Here is an 18758-nt window from a genome sequence, read left to right as displayed (position 1 = left end):
GCTGGTCAGCATCCTAAATGACGCTACAGCTGGTCAGCATCCTAAATGAATCTACAGCTGGTCAGCATCCTAAATGACACTACAGCTGGTCAGCATCCTAAATGACACTACATCTAGTCAGCATCCTAAATGACACTACATCTAGTCAGCATCCTAAATGACCCTACAGCTGTTCAGCATCCTAAATGAACACTACAGCTGGTCAGCATCCTAAATGACACTACAGCTGGTCAGCATCCTAAATGAATCTACAGCTGGTCAGCATCCTAAATGACACTACAGCTGGTCAGCATCCTAAATGAATCTACAGCTGGTCAGCATCCTAAATGAATCTACAGCTGGTCAGCATCCTAAATTACACTACAGCTGGTCAGCATCCTAAATGACACTACATCTAGTCAGCATCCTAAATGACGCTACAGCTGGTCAGCATCCATAAATTAATCTGCAGCTGGTCAGCATCCTAAATGAACACTACAGCTGGTCAGCATCCTAAATGACACTACAGCTGGTCAGCATCCTAAATGACACTACAGCTGGTCAGCATCCTAAATGACACTACAGCTGGTCAGCATCCTAAATGACACTACATCTAGTCAGCATCCATAAATTAATCTGCAGCTGGTCAGCATCCTAAATGAACACTACAGCTGGTCAGCATCCTAAATGAACACTACAGCTGGTCAGCATCCTAAATGACAGTACAGCTGGTCAGCATCCTAAATGACGCTACAGCTGGTCAGCATCCTAAATTAATCTACAGCTGGTCAGCATCCTAAATGAATCTACAGCTGGTCAGCATCCTAAATGAATCTACAGCTGGTCAGCGTCCTAAATGACACTACATCTAGTCAGCATCCATAAATTAATCTACAGCTGGTCAGCATCCTAAATGAACACTACAGCTGGTCAGCATCCTAAATGAACACTACAGCTGGTCAGCATCCTAAATGACAGTACAGCTGTTCAGCATCCTAAATGACACTACATCTGGTCAGCATCCTAAATGACACTACAGCTGGTCAGCATCCTAAATGACGCTACAGCTGGTCAGCATCCTAAATGACGCTACAGCTGGTCAGCATCCTAAATGAATCTACAGCTGGTCAGCATCCTAAATGACACTACAGCTGGTCAGCATCCTAAATGACACTACATCTAGTCAGCATCCTAAATGACACTACATCTAGTCAGCATCCTAAATGACCCTACAGCTGTTCAGCATCCTAAATGAACACTACAGCTGGTCAGCATCCTAAATGACACTACAGCTGGTCAGCATCCTAAATGAATCTACAGCTGGTCAGCATCCTAAATGACACTACAGCTGGTCAGCATCCTAAATGAATCTACAGCTGGTCAGCATCCTAAATTACACTACAGCTGGTCAGCATCCTAAATGACACTACATCTAGTCAGCATCCTAAATGACACTACATCTAGTCAGCATCCTAAATGACACTACAGCTGGTCAGCATCCTAAATGACACTACAGCTGGTCAGCATCCTAAATGACACTACAGCTGGTCAGCATCCTAAATGACACTACAGCTGGTCAGCATCCTAAATGACACTACAGCTGTCCAGCATCCTAAATGACACTACAGCTGACCAGCATCCTAAATTTATCTACAGCTGGTCAGCATCCTAAATGACACTACAGCTGACCAGCATCCTAAATGACACTACAGCTGGTCAGCATCCTAAATGAATCTACAGCTGGTCAGCATCCTGAATGACACTACAGCTGGTCAGCATCCTAAATTACACTACATCTAGTCAGCATCCTAAATGACACTACAGCTGTCCAGCATCCTAAATGACACTACAGCTGGTCAGCATCCTAAATGACACTACAGCTGGTCAGCATCATAAATGAATCTACAGCTGGTCAGCATCCTAAATGAATCTACAGCTGGTCAGCATCCTAAATTAATCTACAGCTGGTCAGCATCCTAAATGACACTACAGCTGTTCAGCATCCTAAATGACACTACATCTAGTCAGCATCCTAAATGACACTACATCTGTTGTGTGTGTGTTCCTGTTGTGTGTGTGTTCCTGTTGTGTGTGTGTTCCTGTTGTGTGTGTGCGTTTGTACATTAGCAGAGTGGCCTGGTCCCCAAGAAGCCTCAGAAGGGAGTGTGGGGGATGGGTCGGAGTGACATGTTGATGGACACCAGACGACACTTCCTGGTTAGTATGACATTACACCCAATCAGCTAACATCTCTACAAAATTGGTTCAAATACTCACCCTTCCCTCACCCCTACCACTCCCTCCATAACCATTACTCCCTCCCTCACTCCCTCACCCCTCCCTCCTTCCTCTCTCCTCTCTCACCCGTCCTCCCTCTCCATCTCCAGGTGTTGCAGTACCCTATCACTGCGGTCATCGAGGTGAAGGATCAGCTCATTGATTGGGCGTCTCGCGCCGGCGTCCAATGGCTGAGCACGGTGATCCCCACGCACCACGTCAACGCGCTCATCTTCTTCTTCATCATCAGTAATCTGACTGTTGACCTGTTTGCCTTCTTCATCCCACTCCTCGTCTTCTACCTCTCCTTCATCTCCATGGTGATCTGCACGCTACGCATCTTCCAGAGCAGCAAGGTAGAGCTCAGCTAACATTACCCTCTCCTCTCCTCAAACTAACATTACCCTCTCCTCTCCTCAAACTAACATTACCCTCTCCTCTCCTCAAACTAACATTACCCTCTCCTCTCCTCAAACTAACATTACCCTCTCCTCAAACTAACATTACCCTCTCCTCTCCTCAAACTAACATTACCCTCTCCTCTCCTCTCCTTTCCTCTCCTCTCCTCTCCTTTCCTCTACTCTCCGCTCCTCTCCTTTCCTCTCCTCTTCTAAAACTAACATTACCCTCTCCTCTCCTCAAACTAACATTACCCTCTCCTCTCATCAAACTAACATTACCCTCTCCTCAAACTAACATTACCCTCTCCTCTCCTCAAACTAACATTACCCTCTCCTCTCCTCAAACTAACATTACCCTCTCCTCTCCTCAAACTAACATTACCCTCTCCTCTCCTCAAACTAACATTACCCTCTCCTCTCCTCAAACTAACATTACCCTCTCCTCAAACTAACATTACCATCTCCTCTCCTCAAACTAACATTACCCTCTCCTCTCCTCAAACTAACATTACCCTCTCCTCTCCACTCCTTTCCAACTCCTCTCCTCTCCTTTCCTCTACTCTCCGTTCCTCTCCTTTCCTCTCCTCTTCTAAAACTAACATTACCCTCTCCTCTCCTCAAACTAACATTACCCTCTCCTCTCCTCAAACTAACATTACCCTCTCCTCAAACTAACATTACCCTCTCCTCAAACTAACATTACCCTCTCCTCAAACTAACATTACCCTCTCCTCAAACTAACATTACCCTCTCCTCAAACTAACATTACCCTCTCCTCAAACTAACATTACCCTTTCCTCTCCTCTTCCTGCTCCTCCTCCTCCTCCTCCTCCTCCTCCTCTCCAGGCGTGGGAGAACTTCAGTGCCCTAACAACCCTGCTGACCAGGTTTGAGCCTGGCCTGGACGTGGAGCAAGCAGAGTCTAACTTTGGCTGGAACAATCTAGAACCCTACCTCTACTTCCTGATATCGGTGTTCTTCATTGTCTTCTCCTTCCCCGTCGCGGATAAAGGTGTGTGTGTGTGTGTGTGTGTAGTGTGTCTATAAGAGGCTAACCAGTGTGTCTGTGTTATAGGATGGATCCCCTGCTCGGAGCTGTCCACGGTAGCCATCTTGTTCACGGTGGTCAGCTACAAGAGCCTGAGTCCCTCGGGCGCCACCTACGCCAAACGGGCGCTCATCACTGAGGTCAGACACAGGCCAAACGGCACCCTAATCCCAATATAGGCACCCTAATCCCTATATACTAGTGACCAGAGCCCTATTCCCTATATAGTGTACTACTAGTGACCAGAGTCCTATTCCCAATATAGTGCACTACTTTAGACCAGAGCCCTATTCCCTATATAAGTGAACTAGTTTAGACCAGAGCCCTATGGCACCCTATCCCCTATATAGTGCACTAGTTTAGACCAGAGCCCTATTCCCTATATATAGTGCACCACTTTAGACCAGAGCCCTATGGCACCCTATTCCCTATATAGTGCACTACTTTAAACCAGAGCCCTATTCCCTATATAGTGCACCACTTTAGACCAGAGCCCTATGGCACCCTATTCCCTATATAGTGCACTATTTTAGACCAGAGCCCTATTCCCTATATAGTGCACTACTTTAGACCAGAGCCCTATGGCACCCTATTCCCTATATAGTGCACTACTTTAGACCAGAGACCATATATATTATAACACATATTACTGCTGGTCCTGTGGCACCCTATTCCCTATATAGTGCACTACTTTAGACCAGAGACCTGTGGCACCCTATTCCCTATATAGTGCACTACTTTAGACCAGAGACCATATATATTATAACACGTATTACTGCTGGTCCTGTGTCTGGTTCTGTCTGTAGGTGGCAACGTCTTTGTGTTCCCTGACCAGTCTCCTGCCCCAGAGTGCTGTTCTGCTGAGGATGCTGAGCCACACCTTCACCACCCTGCCACTAGGGGACTCAGTGGTGATGAAGATCAGTCTGCCCTGCCTGCTAGACCTCTACCTCTACTTCCTGTTCTTCAGGTCAGTATCTCTACTTCCTGTTCTTCAGGTCAGGACCTCTACTTCCAGTTCTACAGGTCAGTACCTCTACTACCTGTTCTACAGGTCAGTACCTCCACCTCTACCTCTTGTTCTACAGGTCAGTACCTCTACCTCTACTTCCTGTTCTTCGGGTCAGTACCACTACCTCTACTTCCTGTTCTTCAGGTCAGTACCTCTACTTCCTGTTCTTCAGGTCAGTACCTCTACTTCCTGTTCTTCAGGTCAGTACCTCTACTTCCTGTTCTTCAGGTCAGTACCTCTACCTCTACTTCCTGTTCTTCAGGTCAGTACCTCTACCTATACTTCCTGTTCTTCAGGTCAGTACCACTACCTCTACTTCCTGTTCTTCAGGTCAGAAGCTCTACCTCTACTTCCTGTTCTACAGGTCAGTACCTCTACCTCTACTTCCTGTTCTTCAGGTCAGTACCTCTACCTCTACTTCCTGTTCTTCAGGTCAGTACCTCTACCTCTACTTCCTGTTCTTCAGGTCAGTACCTCTACCTCTACTTCCTGTTCTTCAGGTCAGTACCTCTACCTCTACTTCCTGTTCTTCAGGTCAGTACCTCTACCTCTACTTCCTGTTCTTCAGGTCAGTACCTCTACCTCTACTGCCTGTTCTTCAGGTCAGTACCTCTACCTCTACTGCCTGTTCTTCAGGTCAGTACCTCTACCTCTACTTCATGTTCTTCAGGTCAGTACCTCTACCTCTACTGCCTGTTCTTCAGGTCAGTACCTCTACCTCTACTTCCTGTTCTTCAGGTGAGCACTATGGAATATGCCGTTAGTTAGCCTAGCGGCTGGACTCTTGGTCCATCAACCAAAAGGTAGCTGGATCGAATCCCTGAGCTGACGACAAGTTGAAAAATCTGTTGACGTGTCCTTGAGCAAGGCATCCCTACCTGCTCCTGGAAGTCTCTCTGAATGTCTGGAAAATAGATAAATGGAATCACATCTGATGTGTGTTCGACAAGGGAATGGTTTGTGAACATTCACATTCCATGTGAGCTTTCTACTCCATATAGGAAGAGTAGCGAAGTCATTTTCAGTTAGAATGTTGTCCCTGAAAAGCCTAAGTCATCCAGGCATAAATATGCTGTTTGCGGCTTCATCGTAACATGTTGGTTTCTCATCCCCCACTCTTCCCCCCTCTCTCCTCCCTCTCCTCTCCTCTCCTCTCCTCTCCTCTCCTCTCCTCACCACCCATCCCTCCTCTCCTCTCCTCACCACCCCTCCGCCTCCTCTCCTCTCCTCTCCTCACCACCCCTACTCCCCCCTTCTCCCCCCTCTCCTCTCCTCCTCCCCTCTCTCCTCCCTCTCCCTCCTCTCCTCCCTCTCCCTCTCCTCCCCACCCCCACCCCTCTCCCTCCCCCCCCCCCCCTCTCCCTCTCTCCCCCCCCCCCCCTCTCTCGCTATCCCTCCCCCCCCCCCCCCCTCTCTCCCTCTCCCTCTCCTCCCCCAGTATGGCTAAGCAGCGTGGTTTCCGTGGGACCTACTGTTTCCTGGTCCCCTACTTGGTCTGCTTCCTGTGGTGTGAGTTCTCTGTGGTGCTGCTCCAAAACTCTTCCCCCGTGGGACTCATCCGGACCTGCGTTGGCTACTTCCTGTTCCTGTTTGCCTTGCCCGTGCTGGCCGTGGGGCTGGCCGCCATGGTCCTCATCCAGCTGGTCAAATGGTTCCTGGAGCTGGAGCTCACCAAGGTGATGATTGGTCGGCAGTTTTAAAGAGACATGCACGCAGTACATACGGTTTAAAAACACGATGGGGATTGTTTCTGTTGTCTTCCCAAATGGCCATAACTTTATTCTCCATTTGCATTTGTTTCATTTAGTGAGGTCAGTTTACAAAATACACAAATCAACACACTGTAATACCACTATAATACCACTATAATACCACTATAATACCACTATAATACCACTATAATGCCACTATAATGCCACTATAATGCCACTGTAATGCCACTGTAATGCCACTATAATACCATAATACCACTATAATACCACTATAATGGCACTATAATACCACTATAATGCCACTATAATACCACTATAATACCACTATAATGCCACTATAATACCACTATAATGTCACTATAATACCACTATAATGCCACTATAATGCCACTATAATGCCACTGTAATGCCACTAATACCATAATACCACTATAATGTCACTATAATACCACTATAATGCCACTATAATGCCACTATAATGCCACTATAATACCACTATAATGCCACTATAATACCACTATAATACCACTACAATACCACTATAATGCCACTATAATACCACTATAATGCCACTATAATACCACTATAATACCACTATAATGCCACAATAATGCCACTATAATACCACAATAATACCACTATAATACCACTATAATACCACTATAATACCACTATAATGCCACTATAATGCCACTATAATACCACTATAATGCCACTATAATACCACTATAATACCACAATAATGCCACTATAATACCACTATAATGCCACTATAATGCCACTATAATACCACAATAATGCCACTATAATACCACAATAATACCACTATAATGCCACTATAATGCCACTATAATACCACTATAATACCACTATAATACCACAATAATGCCACTATAATACCACAATAATCTCACTATAATACCACTATAATCTCACTATAATACCACTGTAATACCACTATAATACCACTATAATACCACTGTAATACGACTATAATACCACTATAATACCACTATAATGCCACTATAATACCACTATAATACCACTATAATACCACAATAATGCCACTATAATACCACAATAATACCACTATAATACCACTATAATACCACTATAATACCACTATAATGCCACTATAATGCCACTATAATACCACTATAATACCACTATAATACCACAATAATGCCACTATAATACCACAATAATACCACTATAATACCACTATAATACCACTATAATACCACTATAATGCCACTATAATGCCACTATAATACCACTATAATGCCACTATAATGCCACTATAATACCACTATAATGCCACTATAATACCACTATAATACCACTATAATACCACTATAATACCACTATAATACCACAATAATGCCACTATAATACCACTATTATGCCACTATAATACCACAATAATGCCACTATAATACCACAATAATACCACTATAATACCACTATAATACCACTATAATGCCACTATAATACCACTATAATACCACTATAATACCACAATAATGCCACTATAATACCACAATAATACCACTATAATACCACTATAATACCATTAGAATACCACTATAATGCCACTATAATACCACTATAATACCACTATAATACCACTATAATACCACAATAATACCACTATAATACCACAATAATACCACAATAATGCCACTATAATACCACTATAATACCACTATAATACCACTATAATTCCACAATAATGCCACTATAATACCACTATAATGCCACTATAATACCGCTATAATACCGCTATAATACCACTATAATACCACAATAATGCCACTATAATGCCACTATAATACCACTATAATACCACAATAATACCACTATAATACCACTATAATACCACAATAATGCCACTATAATACCACTATAATACCACTATAATACCACTATAATGGCACTATAATACCACTATAATGCCACTATAAAACCACTAATACCACTACAATGCCACTATAATACCACTAATACCACTATAATACCACTATAATGCCACTATAATACCACTATAATACCACTATAATACCACTATAATACCACTAATACCACTAATACCACTATAATACCACTACAATACCACTATAATACCACTATAATGCCACTAATACCACTATAATATCACTATAATACCACTAATACCACTATAATACCACTAATACCACTATAATACCATTAATACCACTATAATACCACTATAATACCACTATAATGTTCACATTGCATTGGGTCAATAAAGTTTTGTTCTAATTGTCAGATGATTGTGACGCTGGCCGTGTGTGCGGTATCACTATAATGTCCACATTGCGTTGGGTCAATAAAGTTTTGTTCTGTCAGATGATTGTGACGCTGGCCGTGTGCGCGGTGCCGGTGACACTGAGGCTGTGGACGCGCTTCGGCCTGTCTCTCATGGACGTGTTCCACTCCATGTCGCAACGCGGCGCCGTCAAGCTCATCCTGTGCTGCGTCACCATGGTGATGATGTTCTTCTGGATGTACGTGTACCACTCCGAGGGACTGCAGGTAAAGAGGAAGGGAGGAAGGGGCTTTGTACTGGATGGGACCGTAACTGGGGCTGTACTTGGCTTTGTACTGGATGGTAACTGGGGCTGTACTTGGCTTTGTACTGGATGGTAACTGGGGCTGTACTTGGCTTTGTACTGGATGGGACCGTAACTGTGGCTGTACTTGGCTTTGTATTGGATGGGACGGTAACTGGGGCTGTACTTGGCTTTGTACTGGATGGTAACTGTGGCTGTACTTGGCTTTGTACTGGATGGTAACTGTGGCTGTACTTGGCTTTGTACTGGATGGGACCGTAACTGTGGCTGTACTTGGCTTTGTATTGGATGGGACCGTAACTGGGGCTGTACTTGGCTTTGTACTGGATGGGACCGTAACTGGGGCTGTACTTGGCTTTGTACTGGATGGGACCGTAACTGGGGCTGTACTTGGCTTTGTACTGGATGGGACCGTAACTGTGGCTGTACTTGGCTTTGTACTGGATGGTAACTGGGGCTGTACTTGGCTTTGTACTGGATGGGACCGTAACTGGGGCTGTACTTGGCTTTGTACTGGATGGTAACTGGGGCTGTACTTGGCTTTGTACTGGATGGGACCGTAACTGGGGCTGTACATGGCTTTGTACTGGATGGTAACTGGGGCTGTACTTGGCTTTGTACTGGATGGGACCGTAACTGGGGCTGTACTTGGCTTTGTACTGGATGGGACCGTAACTGGGGCTGTACTTGGCTTTGTACTGGATGGTAACTGGGGCTGTACTTGGCTTTGTACTGGATGGTAACTGGGGCTGTACTTGGCTTTGTACTGGATGGTAACTGGGTCTGTACTTGGCTTTGTACTGGATGGGACCGTAACTGGGGCTGTACTTGGCTTTGTACTGGATGGTAACTGGGGCTGTACTTGGCTTTGTACTGGATGGTAACTGGGGCTGTACTTGGCTTTGTACTGGATGGTAACTGGGGCTGTACTTGGCTTTGTACTGGATGGTAACTGGGGCTGTACTTGGCTTTGTACTGGATGGGACCGTAACTGGGGCTGTACTTGGCTTTGTACTGGATGGGACCATAACTGGGGCTGTACTTGGCTTTGTACTGGATGGTAACTGGGGCTGTACTTGGCTTTGTACTGGATGGTAACTGGGGCTGTACTTGGCTTTGTACTGGATGGTAACTGGGGCTGTACTTGGCTTTGTACTGGATGGGACCGTAACTGGGGCTGTACTTGGCTTTGTACTGGATGGGACCGTAACTGGGGCTGTACTTGGCTTTGTACTGGATGGGACCGTAACTGGGGCTGTACTTGGCTTTGTACTGGATGGGACCGTAACTGGGGCTGTACTTGGCTTTGTACTGGATGGTAACTGGGGCTGTACTTGACTTTGTACTGGATGGTAACTGGGGCTGTACTTGGCTTTGTACTGGATGGTAACTGGGGCTGTACTTGGCTTTGTACTGGATGGTAACTGGGGCTGTACTTGGCTTTGTACTGGATGGTAACTGGGGCTGTACTTGGCTTTGTACTGGATGGTAACTGGGGCTGTACTTGGCTTTGTACTGGATGGTAACTGGGGCTGTACTTGGCTTTGTACTGGATGGTAACTGGGGCTGTACTTGGCTTTGTACTGGATGGTAACTGGGGTTGTACTTGACTTTGTACTGGATGGGACCGTAACTGGGGCTGTACTTGGCTTTGTACTGGATGGTAACTGGGGCTGTACTTGGCTTTGTACTGGATGGTAACTGGGGCTGTACTTGGCTTTGTACTGGATGGGACCGTAACTGGGGCTGTACTTGGCTTTGTACTGGATGGGACCGTAACTGGGGCTGTACTTGGCTTTGTACTGGATGGGACCGTAACTGGGGCTGTACTTGGCTTTGTACTGGATGGGACCGTAACTGGGGCTGTACTTGGCTTTGTACTGGACAGTGTGTAGAGATGCACTCCACTGATTTTAATTAAATTACATTTTTGATTTGATTTAATTACATATTTGATTTAATTGTATTTAACCTTTAGTTGTATTTAATGAAATGCAATGTTGATGTTTAGGGGTATAACTCTACGTTGACCTGGAGACAGTACGGGCAGCTGTGTGGTCCTCCTGCCTGGAAGGTGAAAGGTGTGGCTCAGACACAGATCTTCTGTACACACCTGGACGGACACCAGGTACATTACTTAAACACTCTGACACCAGGTACACTCTGACACCAGGTACATCACTTAAACACTCTGACACCAGGTACACTCTGACACCAGGTACATCACTTAAACACTCTGACACCAGGTACACTCTGACACCAGGTACATCACTTAAACACTCTGACACCAGGTACACTCTGACACCAGGTACATCACTTAAACACTCTGACACCAGGTACACTCTGACACCAGGTACATCACTTAAACACTCTGACACCGGGTACACTCTGACACCAGGTACATCACTTAAACACTCTGACACCAGGTACACTCTGACACCAGGTACATCACTTAAACACTCTGACACCAGGTACATCACTTAAACACTCTGACACCAGGTACACTCTGACACCAGGTACATCACTTAAACACTCTGACACCAGGTACACTCTGACACCAGGTACATCACTTAAACACTCTGACACCAGGTACACTCTGACACCAGGTACATCACTTAAACACTCTGACACCAGGTACACTCTGACACCAGGTACACTCTGACACCAGGTACATCACTTAAACACTCTGACACCAGGTACACTCTGACACCAGGTACACTCTGACACCAGGTACATCACTTAAACACTCTGACACCAGGTACATCACTTAAACACTCTGACACCAGGTACACTCTGACACCAGGTACACTCTGACACCAGGTACATCACTTAAACACTCTGACACCAGCTATACTGTATGTAAAGGGAATATTGTGCCATTTTCAACAAAAACCTTTTTAATTTTTTTATTTTAAAATAATTTCCAGGTGACGTGGACCGGGAGGTTCAGGCAGGTGCGTGTAGCGGAAACTGAGAACGGAGCCCAGTCCGTCATCAACCTGCTGCCGGTGTTCATGGGAGATTGGTTACGCTGTCTTTACGGAGAGACCTATCCTAAATGTGACCCGCTGCGGAACAACTCCACCAACACCCCCGACGCCACGGCAACCGTCGCTAATGCTAACCTCACCGCCGCCGACTACGCCAACGCCACAGTGCTTGGCGTTGCCGTGCCGACGGCCGTCCTCCTCCGGCAGCAGGAAGAGGAGGAGCTGTGTGTGATTAAGGCTTTGGCCAAACACACGTGTCACGTGAAGCGATACGACAGCTATGTGTTGGAGGTAAGAGACACAGGCAACGTTTACGTTTTTTAGCCTGGCTTTTACATTGACATTTTTTGTCATTTAACAGACGCTCTCCTCCGGAGCGACTTACAGTATTGAGTGTATATTTTTTTCATCCTTTTTCGTACTGCTCACCCCGCGGGAATCGAACTCACTTCCTGGTGTTGCAAGCGCCATGTTCTACCCGCTGGGCCCCAAAGGACTGGGACCCTTGTTCAGTAATAGTTGTAGATATACTCTGTTCTACCCGCAGGGCCCCACGGGACTGGGACCCTTGTTCAGTAATAGCTGTAGATATACTCTGTTGTACCCGCCTGGTCCCATGGGACCAGTAATAGTTGTAGATATACTCTGTTCTACCCTCTGGGCCCCAAGGGACCAGTAATAGTTGTAGATATACTCTGTTCTACCCTCTGGGCCCCAAGGGACCAGTAATAGTTGTAGATATACTCTGTTCTACCCCCGGGGACCCACGGGACCAGTAATAGTTGTAGATATACTCTGTTCTACCTGCTGGGCCCCAAGGGACCAGTAATAGTTGTAGATATACTCTGTTCTACCCCCGGGGACCCACGGGACCAGTAATAGTTGTAGATATACTCTGTTCTACCCTCTGGGTCCCATGGGACCAGTAATAGTGGTAGATATACTCTGTTCTACCCCCGGGGACCCACGGGACCAGTAATAGTTGTAGATATACTCTGTTCTACCCTCTGGGCCCCAAGGGACCAGTAATAGTTGTAGATATACTCTGTTCTACCCTCTGGGCCCCATGGGACCAGTAATAGTTGTAGATATACTCTGTTGTACCCTCTGGGCCCCAAGGGACCAGTAATAGTTGTAGATATACTCTGTTCTACCCCCGGGGACCCACGGGACCAGTAATAGTGGTAGATATACTCTGTTCTACCCTCTGGGCCCCACGGGACCAGTAATAGTTGTAGATATACTCTGTTGTACCCGCCTGGTCCCATGGGACCAGTAATAGTTGTAGATATACTCTGTTCTACCCTCTGGGCCCCAAGGGACCAGTAATAGTTGTAGATATACTCTGTTCTACCCCCGGGGACCCACGGGACCAGTAATAGTTGTAGATATACTCTGTTCTACCCGCTGGGTCCCATGGGACCAGTAATAGTTGTAGATATACTCTGTTCTACCCTCTGGGCCCCACGGGACCAGTAATAGTTGTAGATATACTCTGTTCTACCTGCTGGGCCCCAAGGGACCAGTAATAGTTGTAGATATACTCTGTTCTACCCCCGGGGTCCCACGGGACCAGTAATAGTTGTAGATATACTCTGTTATACCCTCTGGGCCCCAAGGGACCAGTAATAGTGGTAGATATACTCTGTTATACCCGCTGGGCCCCACGGGACCAGTAATAGTTGTAGATATACTCTGTTCTACCCTCTGGGCCCCAAGGGACCAGTAATAGTTGTAGATATACTCTGTTCTACCCTCTGGGCCCCAAGGGACCAGTAATAGTTGTAGATATACTCTGTTCTACCCCCGGGGACCCACGGGACCAGTAATAGTTGTAGATATACTCTGTTCTACCCCCGGGGACCCACGGGACCAGTAATAGTTGTAGATATACTCTGTTGTACCCTCTGGGCCCCAAGGGACCAGTAATAGTGGTAGATATACTCTGTTCTACCCTCTGGGCCCCATGGGACCAGTAATAGTGGTAGATATACTCTGTTCTACCCTCTGGGCCCCAAGGGACCAGTAATAGTTGTAGATATACTCTGTTCTACCCTCTGGGCCCCAAGGGACCAGTAATAGTTGTAGATATACTCTGTTGTACCCTCTGGGCCCCAAGGGACCAGTAATAGTGGTAGATATACTCTGTTCTACCCTCTGGGCCCCATGGGACCAGTAATAGTTGTAGATATACTCTGTTGTACCCTCTGGGCCCCAAGGGACCAGTAATAGTTGTAGATATACTCTGTTGTACCCTCTGGGCCCCAAGGGACCGGGGCCTTTATTCAGTTTAGTTAGTAACTTTAGTAATTTAGTTGTAGATATACTCTGTGTTTTATGATCTGTTATTTATCTACTTTTACTTCTTTTAATTGCATTGTTTTAATGTAAAGTGTGATTTTTTTAAATGTTCTCTAAATGTACTATAATCAAAGTTTGATTTGATTTGAGGTGGGCGTGGGGATGCCCGAGGAAGACGGGATTCCAGAGGACCGGGCCAGAGACATCAAACTGGTGGCCAGTCATGAGTTCAGACAGGTAAACCCTGTTCCTTTAGGTACTCACAGAACCCTGTTCTAATGATGATCATTATTAACCTATTGCTGTTGGTGTTGTCCAAAGCCATGTATTGACAGAGTTTGGCCTTTTCATAGTGCATAAACCTCACTGTCCTTACACTCTAAATACACAACTCTGTTGTTATCTCGGTGTTCCCATTAAATAACGTTACATTAAAATGATTAATAACCTATTAAAAAACTGGGGTCTCCCGAATGTAAAATGTATGCATGCATTTGCTAAAAGGCCGAAATGATGAAGCTGTTGGTGTTGTCTAGGTGTTGCTGCTATTATGATTATCCTAAATGATGAAGCTGTTGGTGTTGTCTAGGTGCTGCTGCTATTATGATTATCCTAAATGATGAAGCTGTTGGTGTTGTCTAGGTGCTGCTGCTATTATGATTATCCTAAATGATGAAGCTGTTGGTGTTGTCTAGGTGCTGCTGCTATTATGATTATCCTAAATGATGAAGCTGTTGGTGTTGTCTAGGTGTTGCTGCTATTATGATTATCCTAAATGATGAAGCTGTTGGTGTTGTCTAGGTGTTGCTGCTATTATGATTATCCTAAATGATGAAGCTGTTGGTGTTGCTGATATGACTATCCTAAATGATGAAGCTGTTGGTGTTGTCTAGGTGTTGCTGCTATTATGATTATCCTAAATGATGAAGCTGTTGGTGTTGTCTAGGTGCTGCTGCTATTATGATTATCCTAAATGATGAAGCTGTTGGTGTTGTCTAGGTGTTGCTGCTATAATGATTATCCTAAATGATGATGCTGTTGGTGTTGTCTAGGTGTTGCTGCCATTATGATTATCCTAAATGATGAAGCTGTTGGTGTTGTCTAGGTGTTGCTGCGCCTGCAGCCCGGCAGCCTGGTGGAGTTCAGCACTACGTTGGAGGGTCGTCTGGGGGGCCAGGTCCCGTCCTTCGAGCTGAAGGCCATCTACTGTCTGGACTGTGACTCCTCCCTTCTGACCGCTGCCGGACAGGTAACATACATAGTCAGGTAACATACATAGTCCCATTTAGCAGATAATTATATCCGGAGACACTTAGTCGTGCTCGCATACATTTTACACATGGGAGGCCCCCGGGAATCGAACCCACTATCCTAGCTTTTGCAAGCTCCTACCAACTGCCTTACAGAGGACCATGTGTCTATACTTTCCTCTCTGCAGGTGAAGATCGAGAGAGACTGGAGACGGACCACACTCAACTCCGTCAAGTTCGCGTTCGACTTCTTCTTCTCTCCCTTCCTCTCGGCACGTATCGACGTGTGACAGGACGAGGAAGGAGAGAGATGTAGTGACTGGGAGAAAAATACAAAGAGGATGGATAGAAGGATTTCAATTCAGTACAACTTTATTTTTGTCCTGGAATGTTTTAATGTGTATAATAGTTTGTCTTGGACCTTGTCTCCCCCTCTCCCCCCTCCCTTCCTGTCCTAAAGGATCAACGTGTGACCAACTAGTGGTGGAAGAGACAGTGGCAGCCATTTTTCAAAATGGACTCGGGGGGGGATATAGGAAATGAAGGAATTCAATTCAATACAACTTCATTTGAAGAGCAACTTAGTGATTTAAAGGGATGGGTTGATGGACAGACGGACAGAGGCGTGAAAAGGGGCGTGTCTCTGGTTGGAACACCCGAAGGGAACGGTTGCTACAGTTACACACAGTTGCTGCTGTTCTCTTCTGGAAGCCGTTTTGTATTATTTTTTTTTCATGAGGTGGCTCGTTACCACGGCGACAACTTCTACTCAGTCACCGGATACATTCACTGCACTGTCTTACAACTGGTCATTTTATTCATGAGGTGGCTCGTTACCACGGCAACGAGCTGCGGGCAAGCGTTTTTTTTACGACGGGAATGGATGGTTGGGTCAGATTGTATCTAATCGGGCAGAAACACCCGGAGAGCTGAAATCAAACGAGGAAGTGGGTCGTCTGCAAACTGCATTAACCTGAATGTATTTCCACTGGAGCTGTCGTTTCTCAGTGGGAAACAGTTCACAAATAGCGTAGAGTGGTCTTTTTTAAAACGGGGATAACTGAAGGAAGACCCTAGGGAATCATGGTGAATGAAGATTTCAGAGGAACAGTCCTTTCAAATATAGTATTAAGAGTTGTGTATTTAACTGTCTTAGGAACACAGTGATGACTTGTGTATGTAGAATATGTAGCATATCTATATAGTACTGCAACTACGTAATGTATGTATTTGCAGTGGTTTATCTGAAATGTAGCACTTAGTAACTTTTGGATGTTTCCCAGCTAGCACATAACGTTCTGAAAACCATATGTTAACCCGAGTGGCGCTGCGGTCTAAAGGCACCGCGTCGCAGCGCTATAGAGGCGTCACTACAGACCCTGGTTCGATCCGGGGCCTCTACCACAACCGGCCGTTATCGTGAAGTCCCATAGGGCGGCGCACAATTGTCCCAGCGTCGTCCGGGGTTTAGCCGGGGTTTAGCCGGGGTTTGGCCCGGGGTGTAGCCGGGGTTTGGCCGGGGTTTAGCAGGGGTTTGGCCGGGGTTTAGCCGGGGTTTGGCCGGGGTTTAGCTGGGGTTTGGCCCGGGGTAGGCCATCAATGTAAAATAAGAATTAGTTCTTCAGTGACTTGCCCAGTTAAAGAAAGGAAAGTAGAACATCATAGAGCTTGTTCCCTACACAGTGCACTATGACATCACATCTATGTCACCAATAGAACCCTCTTCCCTACACAGTGCACTACTTGGTGAGAGTGTGTTTGTTCCTGGGGTTATATTGCATACAACTTTCCAATAACGTTTCCTCACGGTTCTATATAAATTAATGTTCTCAAATTTGTTCAGAGAACGTTAAGAAACAACGTTCTTCTTTTGGGAATGCCAGTTCTTCAGGCAGGAAATCCTGGGAATTTAATTGAAAGTTACTTGAATTTTACAACCTTACACACAGATATAAACTACAATAACAACAACCATGACATGTTCAAACACGTCTTTGAGAAACTGAAACACGTTTTTTTGATCTATATTTGGTCCTCTCCCTGGCCCAGTGTGAGGTATCAGCTGTCCGTTAGCCCTGAGTCTCAGTTTCACCGTCTGTTCCACTCAGTCACAGCTTAGGTTTGTGTTTTGTAGTTTTGGCCCCGTTCACACTCAGGTTCTGCCAACTGATCTACAACACATTGGACACAATGGTTGTGATCTGATTTATTTTTTGTGATGCAATGAAGAGTTTGTTGCAGATCCATTGAGCGGTTTCTCCACACGCTTGTGTAGTTTATTTCTGTGCAGAAAAACTCTGATACAACTGGCATCCCAACCGTTGTGCCAAATGTGTTGTACGTCAGTTGTATACGGGGCGGGGCCACTGTCACGACTTCTGCCGAAGTTGGTCCCTCTCCTTGTTCGGGCGGCGTTCGGCGGTCGACGTCACCGGCCTTCTAGCCATCGCCGATCCACCTTTTTTGATTTTCCATTTGTTTTGTCTTGTCTTCCCTGGTTTCAATTCCATCAATTACATGTTGTGTATTTAACCCCCCCCCCCCCCCCCCCCCCCCCCCCCCATGTCCTTGTCCGGAATTGTTGATTGTAAGAGTTTGTGCACGTTATGTCTGGCGTGCGAAGGGTTTCGTCCCCATTGTATTTATTTATTGTTTTTGTTCACAATGATTTGTATTATTAAACTGCACCGTTGTAACACAGTCTCTCTCTGACGCCAGTACGCACCTCACTACGCCTTACAGCCACTGTGGTCTGACTTCTCTGACGCCAGTACGCACCTCACTACGCACCTCACTACGCCTTACAGCCACTGTGGTCTGACTTCTCTGACGCACCTCACTACGCACCTCACTACGCACCTCACTAAGCCTTACAGCCACTGTGGTCTGGCTTCTGCTTTGCTTGCTCTTGGTCTAGGCTGGCTTACTGTAAAGCTCTTTCATTAGGGTCTAGGCTGGGTTACTGTAAAGCTCTTTCATTAGGGTCTAGGCTGGGTTACCGTAAAGCTCTTTCATTAGGGTCTAGGCTGGGTTACCGTAAAGCTCTTTCATTAGGGTCTAGGCTGGGTTACTGTAAAGGTATTTTATTAGTGTCTAGGCTGGGTTACCGTAAAGCTCTTTCATTAGGGTCTAGGCTGGGTTACTGTAAAGCTCTTCCATTAGGGTCTAGGCTGGGTTACTGTAAAGCTCTTTCT

General features: G+C 45.7%; 1 protein-coding gene and 1 long non-coding RNA gene across 2 annotated transcripts in view; both read left to right on the top strand.

Moving 5' to 3' along the window:
- The window catches only part of LOC110514270 (wolframin-like), a 41361-nt gene extending 25464 nt beyond the window's left edge, over positions 1-15897 (top strand). Inside the window, exons 8-19 of the mRNA XM_036989415.1 lie at positions 2107-2196; positions 2367-2612; positions 3504-3669; positions 3733-3845; positions 4512-4675; positions 6156-6393; positions 8800-8985; positions 11035-11151; positions 11951-12304; positions 14465-14551; positions 15420-15563; positions 15753-15897. Coding sequence (XP_036845310.1) covers positions 2107-2196; positions 2367-2612; positions 3504-3669; positions 3733-3845; positions 4512-4675; positions 6156-6393; positions 8800-8985; positions 11035-11151; positions 11951-12304; positions 14465-14551; positions 15420-15563; positions 15753-15854 — 2007 coding nt within the window. The 3' untranslated portion in view covers positions 15855-15897. The remainder of the gene's footprint in view (positions 1-2106; positions 2197-2366; positions 2613-3503; positions 3670-3732; positions 3846-4511; positions 4676-6155; positions 6394-8799; positions 8986-11034; positions 11152-11950; positions 12305-14464; positions 14552-15419; positions 15564-15752) is intronic.
- A 31-nt stretch (positions 15898-15928) lies between these two features.
- Positions 15929-18264, top strand: LOC118936852. The gene is made up of 2 exons (XR_005034305.1): positions 15929-16303; positions 16390-18264. It is a non-coding gene; the product is annotated as an uncharacterized LOC118936852 (long non-coding RNA).
- The last annotated feature ends 494 nt before the right edge of the window (positions 18265-18758 follow it).

Source organism: Oncorhynchus mykiss, chromosome 10 (assembly GCF_013265735.2).
Source record: "Oncorhynchus mykiss isolate Arlee chromosome 10, USDA_OmykA_1.1, whole genome shotgun sequence".
In the NCBI taxonomy this organism is placed as follows: Eukaryota; Metazoa; Chordata; class Actinopteri; order Salmoniformes; family Salmonidae; genus Oncorhynchus; species Oncorhynchus mykiss.
Note: the sequence above shows the minus strand (reverse complement) of the source record. Positions and strands in the feature narration are given on the sequence as shown.